Source organism: Callorhinus ursinus, unplaced genomic scaffold (genome assembly GCF_003265705.2).
Source record: "Callorhinus ursinus isolate GAN/ISIS: 27379988/994484 unplaced genomic scaffold, GSC_fseal_2.0 scaffold4, whole genome shotgun sequence".
Lineage (NCBI taxonomy): Eukaryota > Metazoa > Chordata > Mammalia > Carnivora > Otariidae > Callorhinus > Callorhinus ursinus.
The window spans coordinates 56,258,171-56,283,176 of NW_027397066.1; the positions used below are offsets into that span (position 1 = coordinate 56,258,171).

At 40.2% G+C, this 25,006-nt stretch overlaps 1 protein-coding gene across 14 annotated transcripts in view; it reads left to right on the top strand.

Annotated features, from left to right (window-relative positions):
• The first annotated feature begins 8,707 nt into the window (after window positions 1–8,707).
• The window catches only part of RUFY3 (RUN and FYVE domain containing 3), a 77,447-nt gene continuing 61,148 nt past the window's right edge, over window positions 8,708–25,006 (top strand). For 3 of the 14 annotated variants that reach the window (XM_025887800.2, XM_025887806.2, XM_025887808.2), the window contains exon 1: window positions 8,709–9,321. In XM_025887800.2, coding sequence (XP_025743585.1) covers window positions 8,976–9,321 — 346 coding nt within the window. In that variant the 5' untranslated portion in view covers window positions 8,709–8,975. Of the gene's footprint in view, window positions 9,322–21,624; window positions 22,506–24,075; window positions 24,119–25,006 lie in introns of those variants that run through there. The other 11 variants (XM_073891765.1, XM_073891767.1, XM_025887804.2 and 8 more) reach the window with 11 other exon arrangements.

Consider the following 25,006-nt stretch of genomic DNA (forward strand, 5'->3'; position numbering starts at 1 on the left):
GTGAATGCATCCACACTGACAGGGTGATGCACTCCAACTCCATGGGGACAGCATCTTCTGTGCTTGGCACCCTCCCACACCTCACCCTATTCATCCCTTCATCTGACTGTTCATCTGTATACTCATATCCTTTAATAAGCTGGTAAATGTTAAGTAAGTGTTTGCATGAGTTCTGTGAGCCACTCTAGCAAATTAATCGAACCCAGGGAGGGGGTCGTGAGAACCTCAGATTTACAGATGGTCAGTCAGAAGCACAGGTAACAACCCGAACTATCCAGGTAGAGAATGTCAAAATTGAGTTAAATTGTATAATACCCAACCTGTGTCACAATTGGTTTGTGCCGGGGGGTGGGGGGATGACTCACATCTGGTGTGAGAAGTATTGTTGAGTGTAGTAGCATAAAGGAAACACAGTTTTCCCAGTTTGAGGGCAGACTAGACTACCCAGGTTCGTACCCATTTCCATCACTTAGGCTATGACTCTGGGTACATCTCTCTGTTCCTTAGTTTTTTCATCTAAACTGGGAGTATTAGTAGCAGTACCTGCTTCATGGAGTTTTTACAAAGATTAATATTAAATTAATAATTAAAGTAAACCACTTCGAACAATGCCTGTTACACAGTAATCCACCTAGTAAGTGTTGGCCCTTAGTACAGGGTTGTGACAACACATCTCAGTACACAGGTGCCCAACGAATTATAGCTAATACAGAAACAGAGAATAAAGTGTAGTCATATGTAAAAATGGTTGAGAAATTAATATCCTAAGTTTGAAAGAAGAGGGGAGCATTGGGTGCACACATGAAGGAATACAGAAAACCTGGCACAAGACAAAAAGCAAGGAAATGAAGTTAGAGGTTAAAAATATTGGATGTTCTATGTCAAATCCCTGCCAGATGTATAAAGTCTTGATGAGGGAAAAATGTTTTAAAGGAAGAAAAGCTTTCCATTTAGGAAAGTGGAAAAAATTATGCCTGTTAAATATTCCTCCAAATGTTCCTTCAGAGCCCTCACCAACACATTGTAAACAATTGATTCTGGAATAGCTAGGGTATAGATGGTGCTATCCTAATTAAAAACGTAAACACTGGCCTTGCCTGATGTGAACTGATAGTTAATGAAGGAACAGATTGCCAGATGTAAATATTTACGTCACCCAAATTTTGTATATACATATACATACATTTAAAGGGCACTGAGGGGCGCCTGGGTGGCTCAGATGGTTGAGCGTCTGCCTTCGGCTCAGGTCATGATCCCAGGGTCCTGGGATCGAGTCCCACATCGGGCTCCTTGTTAAGCAGGGAGTCTGCTTCTCCCCCTCCCTCTGCCTTTCCCCCTGCTTCTTCTCTCTCTGTCTCTCCCGCAAATGAATAAATAAAAATCTTTAAAAAAAAAAAAAAAAAAGGGCACTGAGATGTGCTGGGTACCATCCTAGCATGGGAATAAGTACTCAGTGTGATCTCTTAGCCATAGTGACTCACTTTGTGAACTCAGGAGTGTCATGGGTAACAGTTTCAATAAAATAGATTACTGGTTTCTGGCATCAATACAAAGCAACAACCTGTTAGTTTTATGTCAGCATGTTAAGCTGTGGGTAACTATTGAAAATAAAAATATTAAAAATTAAAGTACAAGAAAATACCAAACTAGTGGTCCAGTGATTTACTCTACCACTAACCAGCTGACTAGCTTTGAGTAGTCAGTTTCTCTAAGCCACAGTTTCTTACCTATATTCTTTTTTTTCTAAAGATTTTATTTATTTATTTGAGAGAGAGAGAATGAGAGAGAGCACGAGAGGGAAGAGGGTCAGAGGGAGAAGCAGACTCCCTGCTGAGCAGGGAGCCCAATGTGGGACTCAATTCCGGGACTCCAGGATCATGACCTGAGCCGAAGGCAGTCGCTTAACCAACTGAGCCACCCAGGCGCCCTTACCTATATTCTTATGAAGGAATTAAATAAAATAAATGTATCCCTTTAATTTTTGTGTAGAAATAAATGTATTTGCTTATCAGACCTTTAAAACTACCTTTATGGTCAAAGCTTTTGGCACCTGGGAAATTACTTTTTATAGTCTTAAAGATACACAAAAGAAATTCTCTCCCTGAAGAATGGCTAGAATTGCTTATCCCTTGCTTGTTGTCTGAAGTAAAAGACATAAACATAACTTAAAAACATATTTTAAGTTAATATGTTATAGTAATATGTTAACATTACCAAAATAATTCAAGAAAAGTGAAGGTCAGTAAAATTTACATCTCAAATCACAATGAGAAACATGTACCACTGTCTGAATAGTAAATGATCCCAAAAAATCAGGTAGGATTCAACTAGAGTTCCAAATCATTCAAATGGAATATTACTTCAGGTAATAAGTCAGAGTTTAAAAATTCTTTTAGATAGTGATTCTTTCGAACACATTTGCATTATTCCATTTATTAACGTTTAAGCACAGAAACAGGATAAAAAATTTAACACCCCCCCAAATCAACAAGTGTTAACATGTACATTTTAAATTTTGCTTAAACTATATTTTCTCAGTATCAAAGTTTTTAATTTAGTTACTTCAGCTATGCAATCCAGATATTTTCTGGATTCCTTCAGCTATACATTTTTGAAGAAGAAAAAATGATTTTTTTAACGTTTGCTTCAAAGTGAAGCTTTAAATGATAGTAAATATTAAGAATCCACATTTTTAAAACTATAAATAAAACAAAAAAAGCCCTGGAGGAAATGAATAAAATGGTCTGCCTTAAGAGAAACAATGTAGGGTAGCAATTACGAGTTTGACCTCTAGAGCCAGACTGAGTTTAAATCCCAGTGTCACCATTTACAGTGTGTCTTTGACCTACTTAATCTCTGTCTCAATTTCCTCACACTGAATCATGTATGATGTTACAGTCATTTAAGTAGTTAAACCATATACATTTAGAATAGCACCTGGAAGGTGTTTAGTGTTAGTTAATATTAATCTTTTTTTTTTTACTATTAATCCATTTAAAAAAATAATTTACTCTACTTTAAAGAGTTAATTTTCTCCTTGGTTCTCTCAGTGCTTTACAGACCAGAGTGCCTAAGGATGAGGTAGTAAGTTTAAAAAGCAGATTTCTGTGCCTACCATCACATTCAGATTTAGCTGGCCTGGTGTTAATGTAGGGACCTGTGTTTTGAACAGGCACCTCAGATGATGCTGATCCGGATAATCTATAGAATACACTTTGGGAAACACTACTCTGGGCACACTGGTTTTAGGTTTCTCTTAGCCAATAACAGACATGAATGAAATTAATTACAAGAATGAAATATGGTGTGGCATTCACATGGGACTACAAAACCTCAGTGGTAGTCCCTTGAGAATGTTGAAAGCAATGGACCTTCCCCCAGAACAATAACCTAGGCTTAATCACATTTATATACCACAAGTGGGCTTCTAAACTCTGAAGCCAGGCGTCCTTAGGCCTCAGGAAACCTTACACTAGAGGACTGTTCCTTTTATTTACCCTTAAGCATTGCTTTATATGGCCTAAGCTAATACATGTACTGGAGATCATCTTACGATGGGTGAGAGAGGGGATTATTCAAAGTAAGTAGATGACTAAACAGAACTTGATTAGCACTCATAATTCTTTTATACTTATTAAATGAGCTCTTTTAGACATACAGTTGACACTTGAACAATATGGGAATTAAGGATGCCAACACCCCTCCCCCCATGCAGGTGAAAATCCTGTATCATTTTTGACTCCCCAAAAACTTAATAGTCTACTCTTAACCAGAAGCTTTACTGATAATATAAACAGATTAACACACATTTTCATATTATGTGCATTATATAACGTATTCTTACAATAAAGTAACTAGAGAAAAGAAAATGTTAAGAAAATCATATAGAAGAGAAAATACATTTACCAAACTGGACTGTTATTTATTGGAAAAAATCCACATAGAAGAGTACCTGCTCGGTTCAAACCCATATCGTCAAGGGTCAGCTGTACTTACATTTCTAATTACACCACATTCAAACCTACACATAAAGGGAAATTAAGGCCAAATAAGTTTATTCATTAAACTTCACTTCAGTCCAACTTTTCTCAATCACTTCTATTCAGGGACCCAATGGCACAGAATTTTGATAAGATTTTAGAAAGAGGAAAAGGATTTCTGAGAACTACCAGAGGAGTAAATCTTGTGTATTGTAAAAGGGAGAAACTCAAAGATGTGAACTTTGGGAGTACACACATCGGTGAAAGAGACACCTTGCAGTTGGAGCGATTAACCGCTTAGTTAGGATGCTATGGGACCTCAAGAGAGGCATGTACCTCTTACATAAGGCAGGCAGAGAAGCTCTATTTGAGTAGAATCTTGGGAGGAAGAGTGAGTGTGGCAATATGGGGAATGCCAAACATTTTAAAGTTTATCCAGGGACGCCTGGGTGGCTCAGTTGGTTAAGCGTCTGTCTTCAGCTCAGGTCATGATTCCAGGGTCCTGAGTGCAAGCCCCACATCCGGCTCCCTGCTCAGTAGGAAGTCTGCTTGTCCCTCTGCCTCTGCCCTTCTCCCTGCTTGTGCTCTCTCTCTCTCTCTCAAATAAAATGTTTATCCAAAGGCAACAAGGGGGAAACAAGGTTGGAAGATAATATTAGAAAGGTAGGGAGGGGTTAGATCATGAAAGACTTTAGACTGTATCCCAGATATGGAGGAGACAAGCAAGGTTTTTAAGAATCTATGCGACATAATTAGATCAACCTTCAGATAAGTTAATTACTCATTCTAACTGCTGTAGAGCAATGGAATTGGAATAGATTAAAAATAGAGGCAGGAAAACCAGCTAGGAGTCATTTGCAATAATACAAGCAAGAAAAGATTTTAATTAAAGCAGAGAAAACAAATTAAGCAACAGATTTGACAAAAATTTAGAAGAGAATTTGATGAATGCATGAGAAGTGGAATAAACAGTGAATAAAGTCATAGAAGGTCAGAAAACTGAACAGCCAAATAGTTTCAGCAACACTATTGAGATATTAAAATTCCAAGCTGACACAAAATACCATAAGCTTCTCTAGCATAAGCCTGCTGAACTCTACTTCTCCACAGTAAACATTAAGGAACACCACTTTGCTCTTTGCTGTTAGTAGAATTTCATTAAAAAGATATAATTATCAAACTATTAATCAAAATCATCCCTCAACATGTTTTATTTTCTATTATAAAGGTAATGCCTTCATCATAGACTATTTGCAAATACAGGAAAGTGGAAAAAAGGAAAAATACATCATTTCTTCCACCCAAAGAAAACTGCCATTGTTTGACCTAGGTTAAATACATTGCTGAAGATAAGTATATGTCTTAAGAGTGCAGTGTAATCTCATTAAGAATATTGTATTGAGTAGTGCTTATAGGGGCACCTAAGTGGCTCAGTTAAGTGCCCAGCTCTCAATTATGGCTATGACGTCATGGTCTCCATCCAGGTCCTGGGATGGAGACCCTTGTTGGGCTCTACACTCAGTGGGGAGTCTGCCCAAGGATTCTTTCTCTCCCTTTCCCTCTGCCCCTGCCTGCTGCACTCTCTCTTTCTGGGATAAATAAATAAATCTTTAAAAAAAAAAAAGAGTAATGCTTATATTTCTAAGAGTTTTACAGAGAAAATAAACATGGAGAGGACATATATATTGACTAAGTATTTTTGTAATTAATGTTTTGCAAAAATAAGTCAATAACAGTCATCAAAACCTTGTGATTCAAAAGTAAAGGACAGTGGACTCTACAGAGAGCTTTCACACTGAAGTATAAATAAATTTCTGCATTTATTAAAATCAGTATATTAACTAATTAATATTAGTTATATTAACTAATCGGTATAAACAAATTTCTGCATTTATTAAAATCAGAAGTTAAACATAAAATCTTAAATTGAGTGTTTAGTTTTCAAATAAGTCTTTTCCCAAGTACCACACAATGAAAAACAGCTCAAGAAAACCATTATTTTATTTTATTTTAAAAGATTTTATTTATTTGAGAGAGAGAGCACAGAGGGAGAGTAAGAGGGAGAAGCAGACTTCCCGCCAAGCAGGGAGCCCGATGTGGGGCTTGATTCCAGGACCCTGGAATCATGACCTGAGCCGAAGGCAGACACCTCACCAACTGAGCCACCGAGGCACCCTTATTTATTTAAGTTTTATTTATTTAAGTAATCTCTACATTCAACATGGGGCTTGAACTCATGACCCCAAGATCATGAGTTGCCCTCTCTTCTGAGCCAGCCATGAGCATGGAAAACCATTATGTTAGAATCATAATAAGCCTATACACTACACTGAAAAAGAAAAAAAAAAAAGTTCCAACCATTCCCAAGTAGTAGTTTTTCTCTCACCACAGCTCTAAAAAGCTTATGCTAAAAGTACATCCATGACATTGATCTCTAAAAAATTTTGTCGCATGTTCTAAGGGCCCATCCTTAAGATCACCAAAGGATTTCAAAAAACCAAAGATGGATAACTAAAAACAAAATGAAGCTAAGTTGAAAAGCATCTCTTGCTTATTTCACAAGAAAATTAATAAAGCTTGATTCTTATAGTGGCTTGGATTTTGTCACTTTAAAACAGAATAGTAAAATATTCTGTGAATTTTCAAGAAGCAACATGTTCAGGCTTGTTTTTATATACTCTTGGCTTCCTTAAATGTATGTAGCAGCTGAATCAACCCTTATTGCACTGAAGCTTATGCAGAGCTGTGATCATATCCTTGATCCAAAAGCTAAAAGCATAAGCAGCTAGGAACGTGGAGTACCATCCACCTTTAAAGGAAAGGCTCATAAATAGCCTTACCTATAAATTTTAAAGAACTCATATTTCAGCTGGTTTCATTACACTGCCACTTAATGACATAAAACATAAATAGAACTGCTTTTAAATGCAGAGAGGCACACACACAAAAAAAACAATTACACTGCAAGATTCCACAGCATGTCAATGTTTCTAATACCTATAGGGATCTTGGCTAACTAGAAAGGAGAAAGCTGGCAATTTAGACTAGATAACATTTTGTACTTTAACTCGGTGACTTCCTTGGCTGATTGTGATCTGTGAGGACTCCGCTCTTTTCTTCTTACCTTCAATGGAGTAAGTGTATATTCTTGTCAAATTCTTTGCTGAAACATTGCAAAACATGTCTGTGAAGGAGCTATAAAGATACATAAAATTTTCTGAATGCAAAAACAAGGTGAAAGATCCAGTTAAGGATGGACATTAAAACCATATAATACACCTGGAATCTTTTAGTTTTTCTCCTCAAGGTATTTTAGTTTGTAATTCCTAAAAGGCAACCATGTTTTTTTTTATCAAGACTCTCACCCTCCCCAAGACTGAAATAAAAAGGCCAAACGACCTCCCCAAATGCTAAATACATGATGACAAATTTTTTTTTTCCTCAGTTGACTTTATTACTGAAAGTTATATGCTGTTTTGACACAGTGATAAAATATACTAATAATACTTTACCCTATACCAGATCTTGTCTTGAAGGCTTTACGACTATTTCTTATTTAATCCCCACAACATCTCTATGCATAAGTAATATAGTAATTGTTACAAAAGAGGAATCCTGGCTCAGTACTCCCTCAGGACTTACTAAGTAGGCAGCCGCGCTGGGATCAACAGGTCACGGTAATGCCAGAAGCCGAAAAGCTACTAAGAAACTGTCAGGCTCCTTGAAGTTAGCCTCTCCTAAACACTTCTCCTAAAATACTTTTTGTTTAAAAGTTTTGGTGAAAGATAGTATTAGAAGTTTCATGTTAATTCCTTATAATTTCAAGGGTGATTTTCAGAGAATAATAACAATAAAAAGGCTTATTTTCCTAGAGAAGTATAACTTCCTTTACAGAGGGAAAGGCAGACCAGAAAAAGAGAAAAGTAGACAAAAATGTTCCACAACAGTGATTTTTAATCAACATGGATTCTATGCCAGCATTTTGCAACCTGAACACGAAGCTAATCTGCTAGGAAATACGGGGGCAGGTTCCACAGAATCATAACTGGAAAATGTCTTTATCAGAGAAAGAACTGTTTACTTATGGGAATTACTGGGTCAGTAATCATTGATTCAAACATTCAAAATAAAGCAACAGCGGCCAATTACTAGCGAGACACAAGCACAATGAAAGTGAAAACTGTCGACCTATCATAGACGCTTGTCGTACAAATTCTAATCCGTGTAGCTTAAAATGCACTCACGCGCACCCAGAACACCAGAGAACCAGGGAGCTGAAGTCAAAGCAAAGACAAGATTTCTATACGGCGCACAAGACGGGGAACAAAAGAGGTGGTAGAAGGAAGACACCCACCTCTAGTTTCTCACATAAAAAGCTCGGGAATCAAAACCGTGAATCAACCGTTAAAGTTCTAGTGTGTGAAAGGCAAATGGTACAGTTCAATACCCGGGGCGAGGGAGGTTCCTTTTTAAAATTAGCTTTCGCCTCTTCTCCCACCCAGATCTTTGTACCTCCGTGCTACGGCAGTTAGGCAGCAACACAGAAAAACGCCGCTATTTCGCCAGGTCTCCCACCTTTCAAGCCCCGGCGGCCAAACACACCTGACGGCTTAAGAGGGCCGGGCCGGGGGCGGGTAAGGACGCGGCATTGGGCGCCGTCTCCTCCCCCAGGGTCGGGAGGGAGGTCAACGCCCGAGGAGGGAAGCGGAAGGTGGGAAGTGGGAAGAGGAGGACGCCGCCCCCTAGGGGAGCCGCGCCGCTGGGCGGGGGCCGGGGCGGGAGGAGGCGGCCGGTAAGGAGACCGCGCCGTCGGGCGGAGCCGTCGCTCCAGCTGGCTCGGACCGCGGCGGAGCCTCGTCGCCGGCCCGCGGCCAAGGAGAAAGGTGGCGGCGGCGTCGCGGACGGGGACGAGGCGGCGGTTCGCCGCCGTGACCCTCCTCTCCCCTGCCCGGCCCCGGGAGCGAGTCGAAGACGGCGGCGAAGGAAGGAGCGAGAATGGCTGAGACCTCGCCGCCGCCCACCGCCAGCGCGGAAAGTTGCAGCGAGGAGCCGGCGAGGGGCGGGGAGCAGCTGCTGGAGGAGCCGCGCCGCGCTCCAGCCGGGGGCGCGGACCGAGAGGGCGAGGCGGGGCCGCCGCTGGCCTCCCCCGCCGGGCAGTCGGAGCCTGGCTCGCCGGTGACCGCCCCCTTCTTCCTGCTCTACCCGGGCGATGGAGGCGCCGGCTTCACAGCGCGCCCGCCGCCGCAGCAGCAACAGCGCTCCTGGAGGACCCCGCCGTCGCCGGGCTCCCCGCTGCCCTTCCTACTGCTGAGCTACCCGAGCGGCGGCGGCGGCAAGCACCGTGAGTGGCGGCGGGAAGGGGGGACTCGGCCGGGAAGGGGGAGGGAGGGGGAACTGCCGCGGTCCGGGCGCCGGACTGTTTACCTCCGAGTCTCCCCAGGCCGCGGGCTCCCGCTGGGCCTCCCCTCCCCTCCTGGGCCGGGCGCTCGTTCTCGCCAGCCTCCCACGTGCTCCCCGGTCCCAGCCCCGGGTCCCAAGCTGGGAGCCTTCCAGAGAGAGGCCGAGGAGGGGGCGGCGCCCAGAGACCCGGCAGCGCAGTGGGCCCGCCTTCTGCGGGCTCCCGGCGCCGCGGCCGCGGAGTAGGTGTGGCTGCGGCGCCGCTGCCGCCCGGCTGCCTCAGTTGTACCACTAAAATTTTTACCAGCATTCTCGCCACACCCGTAGATATCACAGATGTGTCCCCCGATTGAGAAGAGAAATCAGGAACAGTGCCCGAGACGACGAAAAGGGAATGTGTGGCTTTGGAAGGGCCCCTCCCGAGATTGTAGCGTTTGGCAGGGAGAGGCCTCCACCTTTTAATAGCACGGATGGGGGAGGCCTCTCATTGCAGCGGACCCCACTTTGTGCTTTATCAGTCAACAGATGTTTATTGCTACTTGCCCTGAGCGGGACCCTAGAGTAAGGCAATGTGTATAGAAAGACTTGGAGAGTGTTAAATCTGGTTTAACAAGACAGGTCTTACAGTATGAAAATGTGGCGGAAGATAGAAGGCGTGCGGGGCGCCTGGGTGGCTCAGTCATTAAGCGTCTGCCTTCGGCTCAGGTCATGATCCCAGAGTCCTGGGATCGAGCCCCACATCGGGCTCCCTGCTCTGTGGGAAGCCTGCTTCTCCCTCTCCCACTCCCCCTGCTTGTGTCCCCTCTTTCGCTGTGTCTCTCTCTGTCAAATAAATAAAATCTTAAAAAAAAAAAAAGATACAAGGCGTGCTATAAATGTCAAATACTTTCCTGTATGAATTCTGAAAAGGGGGAGAAAAAAAAGAAAAGGGGGAGAAACTTGCTTAAGGGGATGAGGGAATCTCTCCTAGAGATAGAGCTAGAGATTTCTTTGATCACTGCAACAAACCTTTTAACTGCTCTACACAACCAAGAAATCCTGACTTTGCCTTTTCTACCCCCCGGTCCATCCCCTATGAGAAGATTAACATTAGTCGAATATTTTCTGTGTGCATGTGCTGTGAGTATCAGAGTTAATCCTCACATCTCTGTGAGATATGATACTACGTTTTCAGATAAAGCTACGTATCAGTATTATTGAGTGATCTGTTCCAAGTAACAGCCTTAGAGAAGGAATGAAGTTGATCCAGATTCCTTGCCTACCAACCCTGTCCTCTTTAAGCAAACCCCAGACTTTGGAAACTGGTGGCATGGTTCTCCTAGCTTAGGGGCCATTGGATTCAGCTGGAGGTGGTAGTCCAGTGTCACCTTTTCTGTATTACCTAGAAAGAGGGCCAACACTGACCACTGCCTAACAGTCTTAGTGAAACCATAGTTTGTGTGTTGGGGTGGTCTGTGCTAATCTCCAGATGGGAGTGTCTAATCAAGATAGAAATTAGTCCTTTAGTAAGCAGAAGAGGTAGAGATAAGAATATTCACATTTCTTTCTGTTTTCTAAGGAATCTGCTTTCTAGTTTGCCTAGAAACTTTCCTAGTTTCTAGGAGCCTCTTTTTTCTCCTTAAAATTTTATTTCTGTGTAATCTGCCTATCAACTACATCACTATAGAGTGAAAACACTTCTATCAGTTCTTTGTACCTCTTAACAGTTGTGGTACAAAGTTTGACAGAAGAAATTTGAATTGTTGGCCAGTGTCATTTGTGGGGATTATCTGGATTTAGGTTAATTTATTTGATTCTTCTTCCTATTAAGGGTTGGCTTTGTTTTTTTTTAAGTATTGTTAGAAAATTAGGGCCTAAGCATGGTCAAGATCAGGAATGGAAGACTTAAAGCTGAAGTTTTGTACCTGTGATCTCTTAGTCTACCTTACAACAGTAGTAGATGTATTGAAGTCGTTCTTGTTTTGAGTTTTTATTTTTACCTTGTTATTTTATACTTCAGAACACACGCATACTAGGAAAAAGGAATACTCTGTATATTAATTACAATATTTCTTTGTGATCAGTGCAATATTACTTTCTGTGATGTACTTGGATATTAATCAGAACTCTGAGTCTCCTGGCCGTTGACTTGAGCAACCTCAGACAAAACAGTTTTAAAAAGATTTCTCATTTCAGTTACCAGGACAGTACTTGGATTCAGCGTCAACAACACCCAGTGAATATTTGCCTCCTCAACACCCAGTTTTTAACTCTTGCTAATGTATTTGCCAAAAGTGCATAATATATAATAATTTTGAGGTATTGTCATCTTTATTTTAGAAATCTTAACTGTATACAGAGATTTTAAAAATTAACCTTTACATTTGAGTTCAGAAGCTTTGTTCCGAATGACACTGGTAAAGAATAGCAAAAATGTGTGCAGGGGAAGTAGCCTAAACTTTTCAGGTTCGTGAGGTATACTGTTTCAATGTAAAATCCTGCTAGATATAATATCCATAAAATATTCAGCATGCTCAAAGCAATATGAAAGAAGGCTTCTGATGTGCCTTGTTGGATCATGTCACTTTCTGAGTCTTGGAGTGCTAATCTGCTAAATTTTTATGCTTCTAGCTTTTAAATCTCCATGTTTTTAAAAAATACTTGATTTATAAAAATTACAAGTAACATATAAATCTTCTCATTGTTTAAATCTTTACCATGAAAGAGTACATTGAGTACAAAGTGCACTTTCCTCTTGCGGGGGGAACCCCCAACCCATTTCTTTTCAGAGGATATCACTTTTGAGCTTGGTGAGCTTTCTTCCATAACTTTTGCATGCATTCACAGACATGTATATATCCATATTTCATGAGGCCTTTTCCCCCTTGTATAGGACCTTCCACACCAATTTCTCATAAATTATATATGAAGGAGCCACTTTCATGCCATGGTGCAATACTTTTATTTTTTTTTTATTTTTTTTTATTTTTTTATTGTTATGTTAATCACCATATATTACATTATTAGTTTTTGGTGCAGTGTTCCATGATTCATTGTTTGTTCATAACACCCAGTGCTCCATGCAGAACGTGCCCTCCTCAATACCCATCACCAGGATAACCCATCCCCCTCCCCCCCTCCCCTCTAGAACCCTCAGTTTGTTTTTCAGAGTCCATCATGGTGCAATACTTTTAATGGCTGCCTTTTTCACCCTAACTTTTGAAGTCTTCTCGTGGATGGACAGGATAAGTCAGAGGTGGCTTCTTGGTTGGAGGGAAGAGGCACCCCTGCTGTGTACAGAGTTATCAGCTTCCATTGACGGTTACTCATTTCTTCTTCCAACTCCCAGAGCTATAGCAAACATTGATGTTTATGACAGTGACATGCAAATAACCTACATCTCTGCCCTTGTCTTTTCTAATTACAGCAGTGTTCCAAAAAAAAAAGAAGGTTCCACTCATCAAAGCAGCAGCTTTCTTTCAGTATTTGTATGTGCTGTTTTGAGATGGTGGAAGGGGCTAAGAGAAGAATAGAAAGAAGAAAAAAGGTGGGAAAGCCTGAGAGCATTACTCTGACCACCCACTTTGAAGTTGAGTATACCTAACAGTGAATACCTTGGTTGGGCCCAGGAAAGTGCAGAGAATGAGGCTTCTGGAAACATTCACAGATGCACTTTCTCACAGATGCACTTTAAGAATCCATGATTTGGGGAAGGAACTTTCTCATTTATGTATAAACGCAGGAATAAGTAAGGGAAGAAAAATAGTTGTATGTCTAGTTTATACACATACAATATAAAAATATAGATGTACATGCACATGTATATATATTATTGTGTGTATGTATATATTTATTCATTGATCTTAATTTATCCTCCATGGACATTTCTGTTTTTGTGTCTTCTTTTTTCATCAATTAATAGTCTTCCAGAAAGCATTATGCTTTTTTTTTTTTTTTGACAGAGAGAACGTAAGAGAGGGAACACAGCAGGGGGAGTGGGAGAGGGAGAAGCAGGCTTCCCGCCGATCAGGACCCTGGGATCATGACCCGAGCTGAAGGCAGATGCTTAACGACTGAGCCACCCAGGCGCCCCCAGAAAGCATTATGCTTTAACATGGATTAAGAATCGCTATCTGATCCATTAAATGCTATTTTGTCAAAGGGCAGATATAATCACTCCTAAAAAAAAAAAAAGAAAAAGCCTTCAGAAATGTAGCATCTTCAGACAGTATTTAATTGTAAGTTGGTGACTACCAGAACTGGAGTTTAGAACTCCAGAGCATCTAATATCTAATATCTAATATCTGCACACAGCTGCATAGTGTGATACTACAGTTCATGTTCTTAATCACTGTCTGCTCCCTCAAATCAGTTTAGGTAGAAGGCAGTAAAATTTGCTGAGAGAGAGCAGAGGAAATGTGGCAAAGAAAGCAACTTTTTGGACTAAAAGACTAATATTGTCCTCAAAACATATTCACCTGACTTATTCTATCTTGTCTTTTTTTCCTTTTTGTTTGGCTTTTAACAGAAATCTATGTTAAAGAAGTAGAATCTTGGGCGCCTGGGTGGCTCAGTTGGTTAAGCGACTGCCTTCGGCTCAGGTCATGATCCCAGAGTCCTGGGATCGAGTCCCACATCAGGCTCCCAGCTCGGCGGGGAGCCTGCTTCTCCCTCTGACCCTCTCCCCTCTCATGCTGTTTCTCTCTCTGTCTCTCAAATAAATAAATAAAATCTTTAAAAAAAAAAAAAGAAAAAAAAAAGTAGAATCTTACAAAGGAGCTGAGAGAACATATTTTTCTAGTGTAGGTTATAGATAGTAAAAAGTCTGGGAGGATGATGGTGAGAGTGTAGCAGAATTAACTGGATGGTATCTCCTTGTTATCTAATATTTTTGGAAATTCCTTAAATAAGAGAGTTGCCTAAAAGACATAACTGCTGGTTTATCATTGTACAAAAGGTAACATGTAGCCATCATAAATAAAAGAATCCATTTATTTTATTTATTTTTTTAAGTAAGCCCTACACCCAATGTGGGGCTTGAACTCACAACCCCAAGATCGAGAATTCGCATGTTCCCCACTGAGCCAGGCAGGCGCCCTAAGGAATCCCATTTTAATGAATTTTGCAGGATATCACAACTGTTATATTTCCACCTAAACCTTATTATGGAAACTTCTTCCTATAGTATAAAGTGGCTCAACTATGAGCTTTAACATTTATTTTGAGAAGTCAGGAGCGTATCATAAGCACAGCTTGAAATTATGAGAAAGGAAATGCTTTTAGAGTTTTAAAAGCAGTCGTACTTGAGAGGGTATCAATATGGTGTCCCCCCCCCCATAGCTACGTCTGAATAATTATGAAAGGTTCATGGTCTTCCTAAAACACCAGGCGAGGGCTGCTGGCCAAGGTGGTAACCCTGTTTTCAGGGCCCATCTTTGTGACTGGCTGGTTCTACAGTTGCCCCATACCAAATAGACTGGACAGCAACAAGTGTCAGAAGGGGAGGCATGGAAGGTGGGGCAGAGCTGGGAAAGTTTGAAACACTGTGAAACAGAGAAGAGAGATTCTCACCAACAGCAAGAGGCATGCAGAAAGCAGAAGTTGTTTGAGGATGCTGTCTTTTAGAGTGTGGTTCCTCTAACTTTAAATGTCTTTAGGGACTCGAGAGACATACACATCTGTTTCCTCTGCCTTCTTGATGAACTTAAGAAATCTGGTCATCTGATATGAATGGTTGGTAAAACTCTGACCCATCTCTTCTTCCCTCCTCAAGGCCTGAGAGATGCCCCAGCATACCCTTTGCTCACATTTCCTTTTCACTTTCCCTACCTCAGTCCCGTGAGCTTTCGTCCTTCCTGACTTAAATTTCATGTGGTGATAGCATGGGGTTTTTTACCCCCCTCAATTCTCAAGCACTAACAGTGATGATAATGGCTGGTATTTACGGACTGCTTACTTTGTGCAAAGTGCTATGCTGAGCATTTTATTTACATTACTTCTTTTAACTCTGAAGTAATTAATATTATATCCCCATTTGTCATTGAAGAAGCAGGCACAGAAACAAGTAATTTGCCAAGGTTACTGAGCTCCTAAGTGGTGGATCTAGTGTTCACTTTGGGCATTCTGGCTCTAGAGTCCACATGCTCACAGCTTCCTTCATCACCTCCACCACTGGAATCCCATCCTAAACTGAAGGCTCCTTTTCAGACAGCAGCACCCCTCTAGTTTCTCATTCTACTCAGCAAAGCTCTGCTTGCTAAGTGAATAAATGAATGTGAAGTTCACAAGTCACTGATTTGATAGAGAAAAATTCTCTCTTTGATAGAGAAAATAGTTATGGTTGTAAACAACACTGAATAGCCATCTGTGTGACAAGGACTTAGGAATTTCTTAAACACCTGTAATTGCCTGTTTCTTGTTTATTACCTTGTTTTTCATGTCTCTAGTGACTAACACATAGGTGCCCTGTGCATATTAAATTAATGAATGTTATGTACAAATGAATAAAGACTGTTAGAATGACTTGTTTGTTGGGGCATAAATACAGCTTGATTTTGTCAAAGTTGGAGGTTTTCATGGTTAAGGTGAAATAGGAGGGTGAAAATATACAATTGCAAGAATATAGAGTGCTTTGGAGTTACATATCTATACCAAGTGTCTGTTAAGACTCTGATATTTGGTAGGTACTGTTTTAAGCGGATGTATAAAGGTGTGCAAAACAGGCAACATTCTCAACGAGCCCATGACTTTTGTGAAGCTAGTTATTTAGTTTTACAGCTGAGTAAATTAGGACAAGAGCAGGATAAATTTCCCAAGATCACCTAATAAGTTGCTGGTAGTTTTACATCTGTAAATCATTGCCTATGGTACTTAGCCATGAAATCGATTTTTGTTAAGGTGGGAGTTAATTCTAGTCTTATGCTGGTTATTTTTAACAAGTGAAAAGATTATGCATTATAATACTCCTGGTGGTGTTTATTTCTAAACAAAATAATGATAACTCAGCTTCTCAGGTATAATCATTTTATAGTACTAATTACCATCCTCAGTTAATATCTGCAAAGTAGTACTGAGTCTTTCAAATGTTAAAAACCTAAAACTGTAGAAATCTCAGCATTAGAGGTGGACATAATAGATTTTTGTCTGAGAGAGGGAAGGAAGTGAGAGGGAGGGAGGACTGGAGCATGTGAAAAAATCATGATTGTTCAACTGAATAATCTTATAATTTAGGGGCGCCTGTGTGGCTCAGTTGGTTAAGCCTTGGACTGTTGATCTCGGCTCTGGTCATGATCTCAGTGTCATGAGATGGAGCCCTGTGTTGTCAGGCTCATGCTGGGCGTGGAGTCTGATTAATATTCTTTCTCCCTCTATCCCCTCCCCTTACCCCCCTACTCCGCGCACTCTCTCTCTTCTCTCTCTCAGAAAAAAAAAAATCTTATAATTTAGCAGGAACATCTGGCCCTTTCACCAATGTCATCATGATGATGATTTATCAAAGAAACCCTTCTGTACTAATAGCAACTAGTAAAATGTTGGGGCTATAGGGGTGATATTTTTCTTAAATTGTAAAACTGTGATCCAGGAATCCTTGGGAAGTAGAACGTGTGAGCTTTAAAACTGATTTAGTTGTACAAGTTGATACATTTTTAAAAAACACCATTATGTGCAGAATAGAAACCAGGCAATAGTAGGAGGCAACTACCTGTAAAAGAAATAAGTGAAATGGTCACTTACCTTCCAACCTGTTAAGAATTGGCATACCTGGGGAGCCTGGGTGACTCAGTTGGTCAAGTGGCTGCCTTCTGCTCAGGTCATGATCTCAAGGGTCCTAGGATGGATAGAGCCCCATGTCGGGCTCCCTGCTCATTGGGATGGGGCGGGGGGGCTGCTTCTCCCTCTGCCCCTCCCCCCATTTGTGCTCGCTCTCTCTCTCTCTCTCTCTCAAATAAATAAATAAAATCTTAAAACAAAAAGAATTGGCATACCTACAAGAAATCTGTTTCTGAAAATCTATCTATATCCAAATAACATCATTTGAAACAAAAAAAAAAATTAGAAATAACCCATATGTGTTCACCAGCAGGAAAATGGATCAGAAAATTCTTTACACATACAATGGAATATTACCTTATAATACAGCAGCCAAAAGGATAAACTATAGCTGCACACTACAATGTGGATGAATCTTTAAAAATGCGATGTTAAGTGAAAGGCTTTCATACAGCATGAAGCCCTTTCTATAAAGTGAAAAGAAGATGAAGCTAAATATATTGTTTAGGTATCCATATTTCATAATAATATTTTTAAAGTAAGGTAATGATTTACACAAAATTCAGAAGTAATTGCCTCAAAAGTGGAGGCAGGAATTCAGAAGAAAGAAGGAGCACAAAATTTTAAGTTGTTGGCTCATTTCATCAGTTGGGCGATGGTTTCATGGATATTGGTTATATTTTTTAAGAATTAAAATTATACATTCAGGGGCGTCTGGGTGGCTCAGTCATTAAGCATCTGCCTTTGGCTCAGGTCACGGTCCCAGGGTCCTGGGATCGAGCCCCGCATCGGGGTCCCCACTCAGCAGGAAGCCTGCTTCTCCCTCTCCCACTCCCCCTGCTTGTGTTCCCTCTCTCGCTGTGTCTCTCTCTGTCAAATAAATAAATAGAATCTTTAAACAAAAAATTATATATTGAAGTTAGCTATTTGAAGATGTTCTGGAATAAGTCATTTTAGAAATTAATTCCCACCTTCATTTATCTTTTCACACTACTGAATGTATCAAGTGTTCTTAATATGCCCAACTAAGTTAATGGATGAGGAGGAAACTCAATTAAGATGGTTATTTCCAGCTCTTTTCCTCAGAGTGGAGGTATAGTAAGTAGTATATCCTTCACGGTGATCAGGAAGAATCTGGTTGCAGCACACAGCAGGAAAGATCTGTGCTCGGTTCTCAGTTTCTCAGAAAATACTTATTATAAACCTAACTAGAATGTATAAGAATAAGTGGTTTGTAAAGTGTGAAAGTTAATAAAACTTTCCTCCTCCTAGAATCTTAAATTGAAATTCATATTTGGGAAACTTTATAGGGATGTTGCCTGTGGTATTTTGGTTTTGCTTTTTGTTTTGTTTTTATTTTCCCTAATTAAAATTTAATCCTTGGGTTGGCGTGCTGACATTTCAAGGTATGAAAGAAAACGTGGACTTTGGTTTGGGGACATTAAGACAGATCTTGGGGAGCACCTGGGGGGCACAGTTGGGTAAGCGTCTGACTCTTAATTTCGGCTCGTGATCTTCGGGTTGTGAGATTGAGACCGACATGATGGGCTCAGTCCGGAACGTACAGCCTGCGTGGGATTCTCCCGTTCCCCCCTCTCTCTACCCCTGCCCCGCCAAAGGCATATCTTGAAATCCCAGATACACTGCTTGCTAGTTGTGTGATCTTGGGCCAATGACTTGGCTCGACTTTGTTTTGTTTTTGTTTTTTTTTTTTTTGTATGTAAAGCAGAGATACCAATACCTGCTTTTGCAAGATTCTTGTGAGGATTTGATACAGTATTTATAAAGCACCTAAAGGAAGATAAGAGAGTTAATAAATGATAGGTACCTTAAGTCATAATTTTTCCACATTGTATAACACGGACATTGAGCATGACAAACCAGTCATTTTCTTATAATAGTAGCTGAGTAAATATTCTTTAAAAGGAATGTGACTTCTGACTTTGACATGTGAATCTCATTTACTTTGGATCAAGTTTGGTGTGGAAAATTTGAGCTGTGTAAGCAGCTAGAACATAGTATTATTCAGATCATCACCTTGGATTTGAATTTCACCTAAGCCTGTTAGTTCTGTTTTAGGGCCACAGACTATACCTCAGTCCTCCTCACAACTACCTTATAAATATGTGCCTTTATTCACAGGTAGGATCGAATGAGAAAAAAGTTCCAAGGTTTGTCTCACTTATGACTTAATGTTACCTTTACATTCTAATATTTACCTAGTAAAGACCCAAATGTAAAAACAGCGCTAAACAATGTTTAGAATTATTTTTATTAGTTTACAAATAGTGCCTGTTTTCATAGTAAATTCATTGCTTATGAACAATGGAACTGTTCAAGCTGAAGATTCAAGGGTGTTTACCTGCAAGCAGGGGTGCCTGGGTGGCTCAGTCTTGTTAAGCGTCTGCCTTCGGCTCAGGTCATGATCCCAGGGTTGTGGGATCGAGCCCCGCATCGGGCTCCCTGCTCCGCGGGGAGCCTGCTTCTCCCTCCCCCACTCCCCCTGCTTGTGTTCCCTCTCTCGCTGTGTCTCTGTCAAATAAATAAATAAAATCTTTAAAAGAGAAAAAAAAGGTTTGCCTTAGAGTGGAAATACAGGTTTTCCTGCTCACTCACGATTCTTATTTCTGAAATGACTGCTAATACCTCCTCAAACGGATAGATAAGGGAAACTCAAGGCTAGCTGCTGCTGCAGGGTTTTTCCCTCCCTTTGGGCTTCCCTCCGGGTGTCTTCTACTTGGAGAGAAGAACCTTTGGAAGGAGTATTATTAACCAGGTTTCTCTGCTTCTTGACCTAGGTGTTCTTGTTACGCTGGTGTGTTGTAATCAATCCCTATCTGTTCAGGGTTAGTAAATGCTTCTTGGCTGGTTGGTAAAAAGATTGTCATGGTTTGTGACAGGCTCAATTCAGGTATTGGTGGACCCAGGAAATCTCAAAGCATTCAGATTTCCGTTTTGTTTTCACCATTCTATATTTTAAGAATGTATCAGTGACCTACAGTCTTGGTGCCCTATGTACAAATAGGCGGGGCTCTTTGGCATTGTGATTCCAGGAACTATTCAGTGTAAGTTTCATTTAAAGGCTTTAATGACTGCTTATAAGGTTTTGAAGTATTGCATAGCTTAAGGTTTTAATGTATAAGATGGAAATGTATATGGCTAGAAAGGAATCAACCTGTAATTAATGTGAATGCGTTAAATGAAGGCTTGTGTTCAGTATTTGGATACATAAATTCTGCCTCCTTGAAGAGGTGATCTTGTCTTACTGCTGCATGTCCAGTGCCTGGATTGCTGCCTGGCCTGTGAAATACTCTTAGTGAATATTTACTGAATGAATAAATGAATGAATGAATAACTCTGGGTCCAGATGTAGGAGAATGGTGCAAGAGATTTAAATAGAAATGAATAAACCTGGGATATTTTGTTTTCTTTAATAACTTGCTAATTTTCTTCCTAATTGTAAATAATCATATGTATATGCATTTTGACATTGTACCAGCTTGCTTTCCCTCTACCAGTTTGAGAAATGCCTGTTTATCTAGAGTCTGGTTCTTAGCATTTTTTTCTTTGAGCTCAGTCTCAAATTAGGATGAATCATTTATGAAATTTTAATATTCTATTATATTTATTTATTTATTTATTATTTTTTTTATTTATTTGACAGAGAGAGGCACAGCGAAAGAGGGAACACAAGCAGGGGGAGTGGGAGAGGGAGAAGCAGGCTTCCCACCTAGCAGGGAGCCTGATGCGGGACTCGATCCCAGGACCCTGGGACCATGACCTGAGCTGAAGGCAGACGCCTGACAACTGAGCCACCCAGGCGCCCCTTAATATTATATTTAAATGTTACATAGCATGCGTAAGTATTGTAAATAAAATACAATACTCAAGGAGAATTTTTTTTTAGTTCTCAGAAATCAAGGTATCCTTCTAATTAGGAAATCCCTAGAATGAGAGACTTTTAAAAATAAACATAGTTTTATCTTCTGATTAGAAACATAATACATACTTTATGCAGAAACTTGGTAAATACAGCAACATCAAAAGGAGGGGTTGCCATTAATTGGAAGGGATTTTGCTTTTTTACCGTCAAGTTTTTTTCTTGCACTTCTGTCCAGTCTAGAAAGTCAGGTTTTTGTACCTTGGGGAAGGAAATTATAAATGCCTAACAGTATGATATTTAACTTGAAAATCTGTTTTTGCTTTTTCTTAGAACACCACCTTTAGAGAGTAAAGAATTTTAATAGCTAGGTATATGAGAGTAAAGATTAGAGGTGAATTATGTACTTGTTAAATTCATCTGGCTCTTTTATCATCTCTCCTCTGGAGTATTACCCAGTGTTAATTGTCTTCCTGTTATCCAGCGCTTTAATCCCAGAGTGAGGGAATTGATGAGGATATGTGCATTGTGTTATGTCTGATCACAGTTTGACTAGCAGAGTCTGGAAGTGGGTTGTACAGGATGAGAGCAGCAGCCTAATTGCTCTCCCTGCATCAGCAGCATCTATAAAGCATCCTGGGAATTGCTCGCCCCACGTTCAGAGCAGCTGGTCACATGAGCCTGGATTTTCAGTTCAGTTCATTAGTCAGCCATTTTGGTCAACACCCTGCTTACTGCGCACAACCAATCCTATTAGAACTCAGCATCCCGGCTCATCTGAGCAGATCCTGGAAGTGATTTCTGCAGTTCAGGATTTTTTTTTTTAAGCTAAATTGAAAATATTGGTTTATTTTTCAGGGTTGGGTTTTGTTTTGTTTTTTTTTGTATTTTTTTTTTCTGCACAAAGGAGGATTTTTCACTTATTCATGCAGAGGCCAGTTTTTTAAAGCCAGCTAAGGTGGCATCGGCTGTGCAGGATTTAAAGCCGATAGCTCAGCTGAAAAAGGAGGGGGTAGGGAGGAGAAGATAAAAGGAGAGAAGCTAGGAGAAGACCAGGCATCATTTTATTTTGCTATGTGGTAGGAACTGTCTATGAGAAAAGGTAGTATAGAATTGTTCATCTTGAGCAATTGCTTCTTAAACCATAGGCATTTTTCCTTGTGATTTGTTTTCATCTCCCCCACCCCTTTTCTTGAGACCTTTGTTCCAGAGCTTTGGATTTGGGTTTTTTTGGTGAGGAGGTTTTATTTATTTTTGTTGGGGTGAGTGTGTGTGTGAGTGTGTGTGTGTGAGTGTGTGTTGTGGTCCCAGCTGAGTCATCATGTCTGCTCTGACGCCTCCAACCGATATGCCAACCCCCACCACTGACAAGATCACACAGGCTGCCATGGAGACCATCTACCTTTGCAAATTCCGAGTGTCTATGGACGGAGAATGGCTCTGCCTGCGAGAGCTGGATGACATCTCACTTACACCTGACCCAGAGCCTACCCATGAAGGTATGGTCAGACCCTGTCCGCTAGTATCTCACCAGCATCCTCATTGTTACAGTAGGCTGGGAGGGTCAGGGAGAGGTAGGAAGAACCCATACTCTAACGTGTTAGCAACCATGAAAACCTTTCATCCTTACCTACTACCCAGTTCCCCTTCTGTACTTTCAGGGAAAAAAATATTTTTTCCCTGCCCCCTGAGGTATCCTTTCAAAAGATGCTGGTGCCTATTTAGAGCTCTTTGTCTTTATGCCTTCTAAAAAGAACATTTGAGGTCACTTACCACATTTGGCCCTAGTCGATAATGAAGAAGCTATTAGTATTGATTATATACTAAAATATTATGGAAATTGCAGTAATTCTTAATAGAGTAAGTTAAGACAGCATGACTGTAGGATTGTACCTGACATAGTTGAAACATTCGGTGTTTTACCAAGGGGCATCAGAGTATAATGTTAAACAGGCTACGATATCTAGAAAATATCTGGTCAAACATTATCTTTCTTTAATAATATGGACTACAGATGAGAAAGCAGGTTTACATTCAGTGCTTGTTGAATGAATACAGACGCTCAAGAAAGGATAATGCCTTAAAAGGTTAAACATGACTAATAAGGTAATCCCTTCCCATGGAATCTATTGGCCATTGCTTTTTATAAGTTATTTGTGGTAACTGTGATGACCCATTTGAAATTTCCAGTCAATACCTTTGAGACTTTTGTGGTCGCTTACTTAACTTGTGACTTTCTCCCAGAACCTTTTCTAAATTACCAGAGGTTTTCAGCTTATACCCCTTAATTCTCCTAACTCAATGCCGTAAGGAAGAGAATTAATTTGAGTCCTAGATGCAAATATTTTTGTTTTTTATGGAGTCGCCTCTTAGCTGGTCTTTATTCTCTAGCTTTAAAATAATGACAGAAATGCTCACAAATGAGAGATTCTTTATCTCAACATCTGCCTGGTATTTAGGCATATCTGCAGAATAGAGACCATAAGGTGAGTTGCACATAGCAGATTGGGTTTGGGAAAAGTGATTCCTTGCCCTTGACCTTATATTGCAATCTTATCATGACTCAGATCTCACCCTTTATTCTGAAAAGGATTTATTTTCCCAGTTGGGCTTAGCCTTGAGAAAGTTTTAGAGCGGATTAATATCACAGAACACAAAGTATTCATTTTGATGTGTCTTTAAGGGTAATATTTAAGTCATTTTTTAAGACCTTTTGCATCCTTTAACAATTGGTTTGTCAGTTGGGCAGCTTCCTTTGGCTCTAAGTCTCAGAATCAGAACATGCACAAGGATTGGAAGACATCAGCTGGCATTCCATAGAATGCCAGTATTGTTTAAAACAGCCTCAAGGTTTAAGAATCTTGAGGGAAGAAAAACACATTTTTAGAAGGCTACCAAGAAGTCTTTTAGCAAATGCCTCAATTTGCATACTTTGTTTTCGAAAATATTCTCATCCATATTGAAAGTAATGCAATATGAAATACTCCTTTAATTATAAAACCCAGTATATCAGTGTCTCAAAAATAATTTCTAACAATTTTAGTACTTTGACTATGTATTTGTTTCTAGAACAAGATTCCTATGAGTGAGCAAAGTGAGCTGTTCGGTTCATGTAAGCATTTGTAGTGGTGCTGTATGAATCCTTCAAGGGGCAATCTGTGATGGAAAATGTGCGTGGCCTGCAACCTAAGCTCTAGGTTAGGTTAATCCTTTGATTAAGGAAAATAGACAAATAGGGAGTTCCCAACACCTTAGAACCAACTATAGAGGGTGTGGAGGAAAATAGGGAAATGCTATCATTGAATTTTAGAATTTTTGCCTTAAATTGGGCAAGAGAAACAACAATTTCAAATGATTAGAAATGTGGAAATAATAAAAGAAAGTCCAGACCCAGGAAGGCATCTGTAGGTTTAGTGATCTAGGAAACAAGGCGGTGCTTTACAGGGCTTTTATTTCCTTGCTCTACTAGCTAATTCAGTCATTTGGACTCAGGAAATGTCTGCTTTAATATTAATACCAGTGATAATTATTAGGTATAATTTAGCTATTACCAGGCCAGTGATAATGTGAATCTCACCTTGTTGACAAAATGGAGCACCTGGTGCCTGGACACACAGGAATATTCATACTGTACTTCCCAGCTGACTCATAGAGGGAAAGATATCTGACCACACAACTCCTGCAATGAGGCATCCTGACTCCCACAAGAAAAAATGGGCAAAAAGCATCATATACCCTCGTAAGACGATAATGTAGATTGTGTGTGCCCTCAGCAATAGAAGCTTTGCAGTTTCCAACTTTTGTTTTCTGAAAACAGGGCTCCTGCCTCTCAGTCTGCAGCCTAAAGTATAGGCCTAGACCTTCAGTTTCTGCCTAGCTTAACCCTTAAATACATGGGAATAGAAGCATTCATTTCATTATTTCAGTGCTTATTGGTAGTTAAGGAGGTGATCTCTCAGTACACTTTTTTTTTTTAAGATTTTATTTATTATTTGTCAGA